Genomic DNA, 13,971 nt, shown 5'->3' with positions numbered 1-13,971 from the left:
TAAGATTCATTTTCAGGGGAGAGAGTTAGATTTTAGAGATTGACATTTTAGATTTGCAATTTAGAGAGAGAAACACCAAAAACCTCTAGATTTTAGATAGCTCTTTAGATTTCCATTGAAGATCAATTGAAGAAGGAGATTGGCAACCTCTTAATCAAGAGATCTTAGCAAAGCTTGTAATTAATCTACATTGATATATTTCTATTTCTACTTTTCTATTGCTTTCATACGCTTGATTTCATGTTTCCAATGTTGATTGCTATGTTTGGCTAGATTAGTTAGGGATTGAATTGTGAAGTGATTGATTATGATGCCTATGTGACTTAATTCTTGAATTAGGGATTGAATACTTGCTATGTTTGAAGTCTTGTCGTTAGGGTTTGATTTGTAAGCATCCTATGAAGCTAGGCCACCTCCTAGGGTTGTGTTAAGTAAGTGATCTAGGCAAGAGATTGCTAGATCACTTGAAGCTTCTAGCCTTGATATTTTCTAGCCTCATAATCCAAATTGGGATTAGGCTAGAAAGGTAGTGTAGGCAAGGTGTTCGAGGAATGGTCAAGGTGACTCCAAGAGCCCGACATAGGGAATTCTAGTGTCTCCTAGACAAATCCTAGTAGTTGAAAGATGAAAGGAGAATAGCTTCCGCCCTAGACTTAGCATATGCAATGTTCCTTTCCCATGTCAAATGATTCTAGGTGCATCATGATCATCACTAGCAATTCAACCCCTATTTCCCTTATTTGTTATTTCATTTTAGTTGTTTGTTGCTTGAAACGGTAAAACCTACCACGACCATATCAAATATTGCGTAACACTCCCTCAATCGTATGCAAACTTTCTTCTTAGTAATGACAATGCAAGGCTACTCCGAACGGCAATCCTTTGAGAACGATAAATCCGGGAGTCATCCCACAAACTTTTGACATTAAAGCTAAGAAAAAGAGGAACACGAAAGGAAAGAGAAATAAAAAGCATTGTCAGAACAAAATTAAAGAGTTAATACCACAAATAGTCCTCTGTTGGGGTAGTACTCCTTTTAGTCCTCAACTTTCAATTCGACCAAAACACATACATTGATTTTCATTTTTTACCACAAATAGTCCTACGTTAAGATTTCTGTTAAATGAGTGTTAAATCTAAGGATATTGTCCTCAAATCAAATCCTATGACTCCAAGAGAACACTTTATACCCTAATTACTCCAAATTATATTGATAAGGTGGAGCATATGCAGCAGCGGAACACTACTAAAACCACAAAAAAAACCTCACTACTACTCTTCTTCATCATCATCATCTTCTTCAACCAAACAACCTCTGATCCAAGTTCATGACATTGCACCCGACATTGACGTTGTTCTGATCCATGGTCTGGAAGACATAGCTGCGTTTCACAACATCATCAGAATACTCCACCAATTAACACGGCAATGAAGTTGCCACTGTCATTTTTCAACCCCGCGGAAACTCGACTCTGCGGTTAATGGATCCTCCCTCCGGCGATGAAGTAGTAATAGTGGAACCAGAATCATTTTGTATATATTATATAAAAAAAATAAAATTTGAGAACATAAAGAAAATGAAAAAAAAGAAATTAGGTCATTGAATTGGACGCTAAAATATAACAATTAAATTAAATATTACAAAAAAGTTAGGTCATTGGATTGGACCTTATCAATTTAATAATTTGGAATAATTAAGGCATAAAGTGTTCTCTTCTTGGAGTCATAGGCTTTGATTTGATAACAATATCCTTAGATTTAACACTCATTTAGCATAAAGTTTAACTAAAGACTATTTGTTTGTGGTCAAAAATAAAAATCAATGTATGTGTTTTGGTCAAATTAAAAGTGGGGGATTAAAAGAAGTACTACTCAATGAGGACTAATTAATAATAGTAATATTATATTTCTTTAATTTAAACCCTTCACAAGATGATCAGCATTTAGCATTCTGGTTCCCTTCGGCTTCCATAACCCGCGAACGCCCAAACCAAACATCAGAGGGCAGAGGGCCAGAGGCTACAGAGGTGAGGGTTTCTTTCACTTTTTTTCTTCCCAACTCTTCCTAATCTCCTTTTATTTCCCAACGATTTTTGCTTTTGATTTCGACCGACGCCTCATTGTTGTTTCAGTTTAATGGCTCAATGTCGGCGAATCGAAACCATAGCGGATGCAAGTAGGGATGTAATAAGTAATCTGCCTATAGAGATAAAGGACAGAATTTTGGAGTGTTTGCCCACCCGAGACGCTGCCAGAACTGCTGTGCTCTCAACCCACTGGAATGATGTTTGGTTGCAGCATGGGCAGCTTACGTTTGATTTGAAATTCTTCTTGCGTATCCTAGAACGCAAAGCTCGCTTACCTTACGTTAAAATAATCACATACATTCTCTTGCAGCGTGTTCGACCCGTGAAGAAATTTAGTCTAGCCATCACTCCCCTCATTTTAATTGATCCTAGGCTGGAGCCGTCCGATTTAGAACAGTGGTTTGTTTTTCTATCAAGAAATGGTGTTGAGGAACTTTACATCACTCATGGGGAAGCTCGATATAAGCTGTCTCGTTGTATACTCTCGTGCCCGACAATCAAGCAGCTAAAACTATGCTGTGTGTCTTTTGATTTCCCACTAAATGCTCCTTGTGTTTTTCCCTGTGTCACTTCATTAACTTTCTCGGGTGTTACTTTTAATCGTAATGTTAATGGGATTGTGTATAGTATTCCTAATCTTGAGAAGCTTGATTTAAGTAGTTGTGGAGGGATCAATAATTTTAAGATTAGTGCTCCAAAACTTGAAAGCTTGTCTATTATTGGTGTTGTATGTGCGGTTGAATCCAAATGGTTTGCACTTCATTTGAAAGCAATTAAGGTTCTTTGCATGGATGGCGGCTTCTTGTTGGTGAGAATATAATCTATCTTCCTTCATATATATAGTATTCACAGATTTATTCTTTTCCTTCTGGTTTAATTTGTTAAGTTCTTTTCAAATCTCATATAATCAATCTTTTGTTTTTGTTAAAGAATTGGGAAGATGTTGAAGTAGCCTCCTTCCCGACTGCAATAAATCTGCAAGTAATCAAATTGCATTCTTTAGAGTTTGCCAATGAAAAGCAGCTCATGGGTGTTTTGCAGTTGCTTAAAAAAATCTCCCAACCTATGTGAACTAGACATTACAGGAGTAAGTTTTGTGAGACAGAAATTATACCTTTATAGAGTATATATTTGCATGTCATGATTTTTTTGTTTTCTTTATTTCCTCATGGTTAGTTGTACCATGTTTTTTATTTTATTTTATTTGTTGTTGACTTGTAGACACTTTCAGATGATGATGATGACAACATAGAATCTGCTTCAAGACTTTTGAAGGATCCAAAGAGTTGCATTATTAATCAGATCTAAAAATGCTTAAAACAATCAAGATTAATTTGTTTTGTGGATCCACAATTCAATTGCTTTTTGTGAAAATGTTGCTCTCAAAATCCCCTATACTAGAGAGAGTTGATATTACGGAATCTTATTATATAAAAGATGCCTGCACGGTGATCAAGTTCTTAAAGGAATTGTTGTGCTTCCCTCTTGCATCTCCAAAAGCACAAATTGTCATCAAGGGTGAAGACTATGCTTAAGGAAGGACTGCTTGGTTTAACCATGCGTCAGTTTGTATGCAACTTAGAAATGTAAGCAATGGTGATGGTGGAACTTCAAATGTTTTGTTAGATAAGGATGGCACCTAAGATTGTTTACTAAGGTGTTCAATAGACTCCATGAATATCTTTTTATAAATATTTTCTTTTGTTAATGGCACTAAATTTTACTTCAAGTGATGTGATGTTGGTGCTTAATGCTTAGCGAAGTGTTACTGAAATGCAATGGTGTTTCCATTTCATTTCATTTTGGAAAATACTATTGGTACTCTCATTTTCTACTCCTAACAGGGCGTTTGGTTGGAGAGGGAGAATTACGTGGAAAAGGAATTGTAATTTCATGGGAGATGAATTACTGGGAATAAAGTGATAATTTAAATTCCAGTGTTTGGTTTACAGGAATAGAATTACTGGGAATTTCAATTCCAATGTTTGTATACATGGGAATTGAAAGGGAATAAGTAGTATAAAGTCAAAAATGTCCATTATTGTTGTTAGGCATTAATTTTGACTCATCACTATCATTTTTTCTTCCTAAAATTCCAAGGGGGCATGGGATTTTAATTCCATGAAAATGAGGGAATTGCAATTCCATGGAATTGCAATTTCTTTCAACCAAACAATGGAATTTTGTGGCCTTTGGAATTAGGTGGGAATTAAGTGGGAAGGGAGTTTAAATTTTTTTGTGGTTTTTGAGGTGCCAACTAGGAGAGAGAATAGGGAGAGAGGAGAAGAAAATAATGGGAGGGGGGGGGGGGGGGGAGTGGGGAAGCAAAAAGCAAATCTGGTGCAAGATTTTTTTTTAATAAAATCAAAAAACAAAGATTTTTTTTAATAAAATTAAAAAACAATGCAGTTAACGCGTGCTGTATTGCGCCTCATGCGAGGTTTAGGCGTCCGTTTTACAATTTTTGTGGGGCCAATTTCAGTGACTAAAAATCACTCTTCCTAGGCGCTCTCACATCTTCTCTCTCTTCACTCTCTCTCTCTCTCATTTCAGCCAAAGTTTTTCTCAAAAACTGAGCAAAAGCCACTATTGTGGTTGCTCTAAACTCAACTACTCAAACAATAACAATTTGTCAACCCTATAAGTCATATGGCTATATCATATCATTAAATAGTCGACGACTTATATCATTAAATACCTCTTCTCTCTCTCTTCCACTTCAGTCAAATTTTTCTCAAAAATTTAGCAAAAGTCACTATTGTGGTTGCTCTAATTGCAGTATTGTAGTTAATATGTCAACCATAAAGAATATTGTAGTTAATATGTCAACCATAAAGAATTTAATGTTTTCCTACATTAATGTAGTTAATATATCAATCATAAAGAAGATTATATCTACTCCTAATTGCAATGTTGTAGTTAATATGTCAACCATAAAGAATATTGTACTCAATATGTCAACCATAAAGAATTTAAAAGAACGGCTCTACAGCATTTTGTCTTCTTAATTAGTCCGAAGTACATATTGTTTTTACATATGAAGAATCAATATTTATTAACTTGTTATTATAGTTTGTTAGGCACCACCCTTTTATATCATAAAATGTCAATTCAATTTTTGAAATTGCCCAAGTTAATACGTTATATTGGAAAATTTATTGACTATTGTAATTGAGTTTTGTATTCTTCCATAAAATTTGTACATGACTGTTAGTATAAGTTATTATTATTATTATTTATCTTATATGTTTTATATTATGTGGCTTAGATAGCTTGACTTAGTTTAGCTATTTGATAGGATTAGTTAGAGTTAGATATACTCTGTAATCCTGTTGTTACGTTGTTAACGAAATTCCTTTTCCAATCTGGTATCAGACTAGGATTTTTCGATCTCTCCAACCTCCACCACAAATTATCCCCTTCCTTCCCGCACTTCAATCGACCATGTCATCCGGCTCAGATCGCACAGCCACAGACGGCGGAGCTCCGGCAGCCGGAGGTTCCCTCGCCGGGGCTCACCACTATGTCACGATGAAATTAACGCTGAAGAATTACCTCTTCTGGCGTATGCAAATCGTGTCTTTCCTCCGAGGCCAGGAGCTCCTGGGCTTCGTCGACGGCAGCCACCCCTGCCCGCCGGAGCAGATCGCCGGCACACCGGCCTCAGATGACGCCTCCTCCAGCCATGCTGTTCCGGCCACTCCGAATCCGGCCTACAAGGCCTGGGTGAAACAAGACCAGACCATCATCTCTCTCTTGGTCTCGTCAATGGCGGATGAGACTCTGCACCTTGCGCTCGGGCAGAATACGGCGGCTGAGATATGGTCCTCCATCACCGGCGCGCTGGGCTCATCAAGTCAGGCCAGATGTCTCAACTTACTGTCGCAATTTCAGATGCTCCGGCAGGGGAACGCGACCACGTCAGACTATCTCGGGCGCGCCGGCGTTCTCGTAGAGGCATTACTTCAGGCCGGTCGACCGTTAACACTGATGGAACAAAATCTGTACATCATACGTGGGCTGCGTCCGGAACTGAAACCTCTTGCCACTGCACTGACAGCCACCAGAAATCTGGTTTCTATATTTCACTTGTCTGATTATTTGCAGGCACATGAGTTTATATTAGTTGATGACTACCCATCTCTGGACAGTGGCATGGCTCACACTGCGTTGTACGCCGGACAGGGACGCGGCTCAGGCAGTTCAGGTGGCGGTCGAAATCAGAACCGTGGCGGTGGACGGGGTTCTAGCGGCAATGGTGGCCGAAGCTCAAATCGTGGTGGCGGTCGTGGTGGCCGTGGGAATCAACGGTGTCAAATTTGCCGCTCCCACGGTCACACGGCCGTTTATTGTTTTAAGCGGTATTCTACGCAACCACCCGCTCAGGCGCATGTAGCCGTGTCCGGAGAGGCACCATCGGCCTCCGTAACGCATGCTTCGGATGGGTTGTATCCCGACACCGAGGCCACCGCGCACGCCACTCCCGACGTGACAATGATTGGCAATTCCGAGGAATATGGTGGATCGGATGTGCTACGTGTCGGCAATGGGGCAGGTTTGGCCATCTCACGCGTCGGTCACACGTCTATTCCGTCCAAAACTAAAACTCTCCACTTAAATGATGAGTTATATGTCCCTCGTTTATCTGTTCCGTTATTGTCCGTTCATAAGTTTACTAATGACAACAAAGTCTTTTTTGAATTTCATAGTGATTCGTTTTTTGTGAAGGATTCCACAACCAAGGCGGTTCTACTTAAAGGATCCACGTCTGGCGGGTTGTACAAGGTTCCGAAGTTACGATCACGATACGCGTTCGTCAGTTCCCGTGCCTCTCCCACTGTGTGGCATAACCGGCTTGGTCACCCGCACAGTCAAGTCTTAAATAAAGTGTTGCAAAGCTGTCCCGTCACAATCAATAAAAACACAAATCCCGAGCAATGTGCATCGTGTCATCTGGGCAAATCGTCCCGTTTTAAACTAGATAGTGTTCCCTATTCCAGTGATAATGTACTTGATTTAATTTTCACCGATATTTGGGGGCCTTCCCCGGAACTATCTAGTAGTGGTAATCGTTATTTTTGTTTATTTGTAGACGATTACTCCAGATTTTGCTGGTTTTACCCATTAAGGGTGAAATCAGACATATATAAAGTTTTTGAGTCGTTTCGTGTCCTGGTAGAGCGGCAGTTTTCGCGCTCTATCAAGTCTATTCAGTCCGATCTAGGGGGTGATACCGCAAACTCCATACAATATTCCAAACTCTAGGCATAAATCATCGTCAATCATGTGCCTATACACATGAACAAAATGGCAAAGTCGAACGCCGAAACAGGCATGTAGTTGAAACAGGTCTCACCCTACTTGCTGAAGGCAAAGTCCCGCAACAATATTGGGACTACGCCTTTGAAACAGCAACATGTTTAATCAACTACTTACCATCGTCAGCAATTAATTTTGAGAGTCCATACACCCGCTTATTCAAAACGTCACCACCCTACAATTTTCTCGGAGTCTTTGGGTGTCGATGTTACCCGCATCTCCGTCCATACAATCGACACAAAATCGAGTACCGCTCTATTCCTTGTGTCATCCTAGGTTACCCACCCTCTTTTAGGGGATATAGATGTGTTGACTTGGCGACTGGGAAAACCTACATCTGCCGCCATTTGCGGTTTGACGAGACTAACTTTCCTTTTGCAACAGGAAATTACACACAGGTATCTACACCTCCGGAGATACCTTGGGCAGCAGCACCCTTGTGCCTACCCGCACCCAGCAGTCACGTTTCACCAACTAGTACTGTCCAGTCTGAAAGTGAACCATTACCACTGGCTAGGGCTCCACCTCAGTTGGCAATCACACAGACTGCTCCGGTACGAACTCGCAAACGGCGTGCACAACCGCAAGGTCGTGATCATGTTATGCGCCTTCGTCACATGACCAAAGGCTCATCGGAACCATTCCATGCCTTAACAGCGGTCACTGATCCCACTTGTTACTCGCAAGCTGTAGGGCACCCCCACTGGCGAGAGGCCATGGATCAAGAATTCAACGCCTTGTTACATAATCAAACTTGGCGTCTGGTTCCCCCCGAGCCACATATGAATATAATTGGGTGCAAGTGGGTATTCCGGACGAAACGTACTGCAGATGGGTCAGTAGAACGGTACAAGGCTCGGTTGGTAGCCAAAGGGTTCAATCAGGTAGCTGGGGAAGACTTCTTCGACACATTCAGCCCAGTTGTAAAACCAACCACGGTTAGACTCTTGTTTTCTCTAGCCGTAACCAACAAGTGGACTCTACGACAACTAGATGTTCACAACGCCTTTTTGAACGGCCACCTAGCAGAAACAGTTTACATGAAGCAGCCACCGGGGTATGAGGACCCGTCCACACCAGGGCATGTTTGCCATTTACAGTGGTCATTATATGGTCTTAAACAGGCCCCACGTGCTTGGTTTAAGCGTCTTCACGATTTTCTATTATCAGCAGGGTTTAAATCGTCAAAGACAGATGTATCCTTGTTTTACTACACTTCAGGCGTTGCACGTGTCTATCTTCTTATATATGTTGACGACATAATTATGATGGGGAACGACAGCACGGTGGTTAATACTATCCTCCAGCAGCTAGCCTCTACCTTCAAGATTCGGGATCCAGGCTCACCGGGTTTCTTCTTGGGTATTGAGACTGTTTCGTCTACTAGCGGGATGATTCTATCACAGCGGCGCTATATGACTAATCTGTTAGGGCGTTCAGGTATGGTTGACTGTAAGCCTCTTACCACACCAGCAGCCGTCACGAAGACTACTACACCTTCCACTCAGCTCTATGATAATCCTACCCAGTATCGGCGCATTGTCGGGGCGTTACAGTACTTAACTATTACGAGGCCGGATTTGAGTTTTGCTGTAAACCGTCTATGTCAGTTTATGCACGCGCCTACGGAGGAACACTGGGGTATGGTGAAGCGAGTACTACGGTATATTAAGGGTACTCTGAGCTTGGGGCTTCGGATTTCTCCTTCTGCATCATCCGATATTCACGCTTATTCAGACTCTGATTGGGCTGGTTGTCCAGTGGATAGGAAAAGCACGAGCGGGTTTGCTGTCTACCTTGGTGATAATTTAATCTCCTGGCTCTCGAAGAAGCAGCGTACTGTCTCTAGGTCCTCCACTGAGGCCGAATACAAGGCCTTGGCTGATGTCTCCGCCGAGGTTACTTGGGTAGTTTCTTTGCTGCGCGAACTTGGGTTACATTCCGGGAAGCCTGCAACGTTATGGTGTGACAATTTAGGGGCCACGTATCTGTGTGCTAATCCGGTGTTCCATGCACGTACGAAACATGTGGAAATAGATTATCACTTCGTCCGTGATAAGGTGGCTTCGGGTGACTTCCTGGTCAATTATGTTTCTACGACAGATCAGCTTGCAGATATCTTGACGAAGCCGCTACCCGCTCCGCGCTTTGCTGCTATGCGTGACAAGCTCAATGTTGTTGCCCTCCAACCTTGTGCTTGAGGGGGTGTGTTAGTATAAGTTATTATTATTATTATTTATCTTATATGTTTTATATTATGTGGCTTAGATAGCTTGACTTAGTTTAGCTATTTGATAGGATTAGTTAGAGTTAGATATACTCCGTAATCCTGTTGTTACGTTGTTAACGAAATTCCTTTTCCAATAATGACTTATCAAGTTAATAGATTATTTTGGGATCTTGATATACATTGATTCCATTTCAATCAAATTATAACTTTTTTGAAGATTTAATAAATTACTTCATTTATACTCCATTTTCTTGCTTTAATAAGTTAACTTCATCTAGCATTGAGTTCATTGCATTGTGTAGCGGGAATTAGACACTAATCCTCATATCTAAGGAATCGCTGAACAAGGGAATTGTATGGTCCATAGATTGTTTTCCATAATGAACAAGCAAAACATAGGTCAATTACTACTCACTAAATCATTTTCATTTAAAGCTAAGTCCAATAAAAACCACTCACAATGTCTACCCAAAAGGGAGTTGTGCACCACTACATCTAACTTTGAAGGACCCTCATTAAATGCAAACAATTTCTTCTTTTTAATTTGTGGACATAAGAAAACATAAAAGCTCACACGTAACATTAAATTCCTCATTGTATTCATACATTTTGTAACAAGTCATGATGATATTTTCAAGTGTTGAAAAGCAACAAGTTTCCCTTTAACGAGAAGCATTTTAAACCTTGAATCTTTAAATGAGCTAAGATTCAAAGTTCAAAGTATGCAACATTTTGTTTGTTTAAGACACAATATGATGTTCCTCCAAAAGTTTCGATATAGCATCTTTACAAGTAGATACCACTACATCAAACTTAGAAAAGCAAAGAAATAAAAAACATCACAAAGTGAATTTGGTCAATGATATATATAGCTACCGGATAAAAAGAATCATGTACAATAATTTAATTTGGATCCTTTTAAAAATATTTAATAAATAAAAGTACATCTAAGTTTGACTTAAAATGTAACATTGCCTCTTTTGATTCAAACCATATTATGGCAAAAACATGCGTTTGGATTAATTCACATTTGTCACAAATGCCACTAACTTTCCTATTTGAAGGTCATAAGTTCGAACTCCGGTGCAAACATTGACTCTTTGTGTTTCAGTAAGTTGTGAAAGTATGTATGAATAGATACTACATTATAACATAGTCAATAGTACTAAAAAAAAAAAAAACAAAAAAAAAAAAAACAAAAGCCTAAGGCTATCCATGTTCCATACCCTCTCACTTATAAAAGTAAATCATATTTTTACATCATTAAATTTAAAATTTACTTAATATTTTTTCTACATTCTTACAATACGTCCTCACTTTGAATAGTAATCACACTTTCACATTACAATAAAATATAATAAAAATTGTGGGGGAATACTGCAATATTCTTTAATGTGGTAGCTTCTGTCACATTTAATAGCTTTCAAAAATTTAAGCTCATACTGCAAAAATTGCTACTTAGACAGTGGTAGCTTCTGTCACATTTAATAGCTTTCTCTCGAGCAAGGGATTTAGAAAGTAACATTTTCACAGAAAAAAAAAAAAAATTAGTGTGGATGTTCTAAATCAATTCAATCTTCAATGTGTTAAGCATTTTTAGATCATAGTCAATAAGATACTCCAAAAATCTTATCTCATTAGATAAACATCTCTACAACTCAACATGAAATGAAAATTAAGTACAGCCATGAGGAAATTAAGAAAAAAGAAAATCATGATTGCCAAATATATTCACTCTATATATAGGTTGCATCCAAACTGAACCCATGGAGCTTCATCATACTAAATTCTTACAAGGTTAAAACCATGTGTAATCAAATAGTTCGTGTTCCATGCAAACAATTTGGGCTTTTGGAGATGCACGAGGAAAATGCAACAACACCTTTAGGCTTTTGACCGCTACAAAGGATTTTGAAATAATAACTCTCTCTAGTGCAGGGGATTTTGAAAGCAGCATTCTCACAAAAAGCATTTCGACTATGGATCCACTAAATGATTCAATCTTGATTGTTTTAAGCATCTCTAGATCCTGAACAATAAAGCAACCATCTGGATCCTTTAGAAGTCTTGAAGCAGCTTCGTGATGAAGTATGCATGACTGTGAGGACATTTCACATTTGAAAAAGAAAAAACAGAAGAATCATATATGTACAATTGCCAAATTAAATGTATACTCAACCTCATCTGCCAGAATTCCCAGTTCACATAGGTTGGGGCATTTTTGAAGCAATTGTATAGCAACGATGAGCTGCTTCTCACAACCAAAACTAAAATTATACAACCCCAGTAGTTGGAGATTTATTGCAGATCCAAACAAAGATGCGTCCATATACTTGAAAGATAGTAATAAAGAAAGAAAAAGAAAATTAGGCAACTTTAACAATTAAGCCAGAAGGAAAGTAATGAAATAAAATGTGTTTTTGCATAAAGTAAAATGAGGCAGGCAGATTTTCTCACCAACAAGGAAAAGCCACACAACCAAAGAGTCTTAATTGATTTCAAATGTGGTGCCAACCATCTTGATTCAACCAGATCATGCACACAACTATGAACAGACAACTTTTCAAGTTTTGAAGCGATAATCTCAAATTTATTGATCCCTCCACAATATTGGACAGCCAGCTTTTCAAGGTTAGGAATACTAATACTAATACTAGAGGCAACAGTTCGCCTAAATTCAACATACACAAAAGATAATGAAGTGACATTGGAAAATATACTACCAACATTATTTACCGGCAAATCATTGAAATCAATAAAGATACCTTCAACACTCAGTTGCTTAATTGTGCGGCACGAGATTATACAAAATGGCAGCTTGTATTCAGCCTCTCTAAAATTTAAAAAACCTATGTTAAGCTCCTCCACACCATTTCTTGATAGAAAAACACACCACCTATTGAAATCAGATTGCCGCATCTCATAATCATAATTTTCAATGGCTAGAGTAAATTTCTTAACCGGACCAGCACGGGAAAGGAGAATACTATTTATTATGTCAACGAGAGTTTTTCCTTCATCATCGTGACCCCCCTGTTCAACACTCTCTGAGAAGAAGTGCCTATCGAACGCAAGCTTCCCATGCTGCAACCAAACATGATTCCAGTGGGTTGAGAGTAGAGCAGTTCTGGCGGCGTCTTGGGTGGGCAAACACTCCAAAATTCTGTGCTTTAACTCTACTGGTAGAGGACTTATGAAATCCCTATTTGCATCCGCTACGCTGGTTTTTATTAGCCGACGTTTAGCCATTAAATTGATGCGTCACTCGAAATCAAAACCTAAAATGCGCTTCTATTCTTCAACTGCAAAATTTGGTATTTCGTAAATAAAAGGAAATTAGGAAGACTTGCAAAGAAAACACAGACGGGGGGAAAGTGAAACCCCTTTGAGGGTTACGGAAGCAAGCTGAAGGAAACCGAAATGCTATTCATCTGGGAGCAATCGTCATACCCTGCACCACGGTGTATACAGCACTGTGCGCCTCGCACCTCCCAAAATGACGTCGTTTTGATAAGTTATGTAGGGAGTTGACGTGATTATGTACATTATGGTATATAATTATGTGTATTTGTTTATACAATTTTGTACATTTTTTATACAATTATGTACATCCGAAACAGGAAATTTATGTGTATTATGTTAAAAGTTTATGTGTATTATGTATGATGTTAGATGATGTGTATTATCTTTTTTTTTTTTAAAAGTATGTGTATTTTATTATACAATTATGTACATTAATGTATACAATTATGTATATTCTAGTATAAAATTATGTATTCTAGTATACAATGTGCGCCTTGGTGCACGATATAAATGGTTTAAAACAAAAAATAAAATGGTATGATTGCTCCTCAATTATCATCTTGGGTGGAATGGGCTCCAGGGCCCAAGCCAACTGAGTTTGGGGAATTGAGGCCCAAAATTTAATTGGGTCATAGGAATAATTGAAATCAATATGCACTGGCAAATTATGCTGTGGAACTCTGTCCACTTAGTCGTTATATCGTGGACCGCGGTGTATGTGTATCGGCGGTTAAAACGGCACCGTTTCTTTAAGTAAAGAAACGGCGTGTCGTTACTATTAACGGATCGTGTATTTTTTGGTATGTTAATTACCAACTGAAACTACAGTGTATCTAAACTGACACTACAATGTATCTAAACCAACACTACCTCACGTAATATTTTATATATTATCAAATGAAACTGCAATTATATCAAAATGATACTGTAGTTGTGGTGAAATGAAACTACAGTTTATATAAAATGAAACTGAATAACATTTCACATATTTGAGTGTATATTGTGCAATGAAGCTGTAGTTATATCGAAATG

General features: G+C 38.8%; 1 protein-coding gene across 2 annotated transcripts; it reads right to left on the bottom strand.

Moving 5' to 3' along the window:
• Positions 1-7,127: 7,127 nt before the first annotated feature.
• Positions 7,128-12,002, bottom strand: LOC109163230 (F-box/FBD/LRR-repeat protein At1g13570-like). Of its 2 annotated transcripts, none has more exons than XR_002051224.1 (2): positions 11,816-12,002; positions 7,128-7,139 (listed from the first exon to the last, which is right to left on the bottom strand). XR_002051224.1 is itself a non-coding variant. In XM_019311992.1 (2 exons), the coding sequence occupies exons 1-2, from the start codon at positions 11,963-11,965 to the stop codon at positions 11,435-11,437; spliced, it is 381 nt and encodes a 126-aa protein (XP_019167537.1). In that variant the 5' UTR covers positions 11,966-12,002; the 3' UTR covers positions 11,246-11,434. The 2 variants fall into 2 exon arrangements, 1 of the variants encoding a protein (XP_019167537.1); XM_019311992.1 differs by lacking the exon at positions 7,128-7,139 and adding an exon at positions 11,246-11,665.
• Positions 12,003-13,971: the final 1,969 nt, after the last annotated feature.

The sequence above is a fragment of the Ipomoea nil genome, unplaced genomic scaffold (genome assembly GCF_001879475.1).
Source record: "Ipomoea nil cultivar Tokyo-kokei standard unplaced genomic scaffold, Asagao_1.1 scaffold3016, whole genome shotgun sequence".
NCBI lineage: Eukaryota > Viridiplantae > Streptophyta > Magnoliopsida > Solanales > Convolvulaceae > Ipomoea > Ipomoea nil.
This window is presented reverse-complemented; position numbering and strand designations above follow the sequence as displayed.

Bases quoted from the DNA above. Each gene is read 5' to 3' on its own strand.
- LOC109163230 (XM_019311992.1), bottom strand. From the start codon at position 11,965: ATGGACGCATCTTTGTTTGGATCTGCAATAAATCTCCAACTACTGGGG. The intron at 11,666-11,815 runs GTTGAGTATACA...TTTATTGTTCAG, and splicing joins TGGGAATTCTGGCAGATGAG to GATCTAGAGATGCTTAAAAC.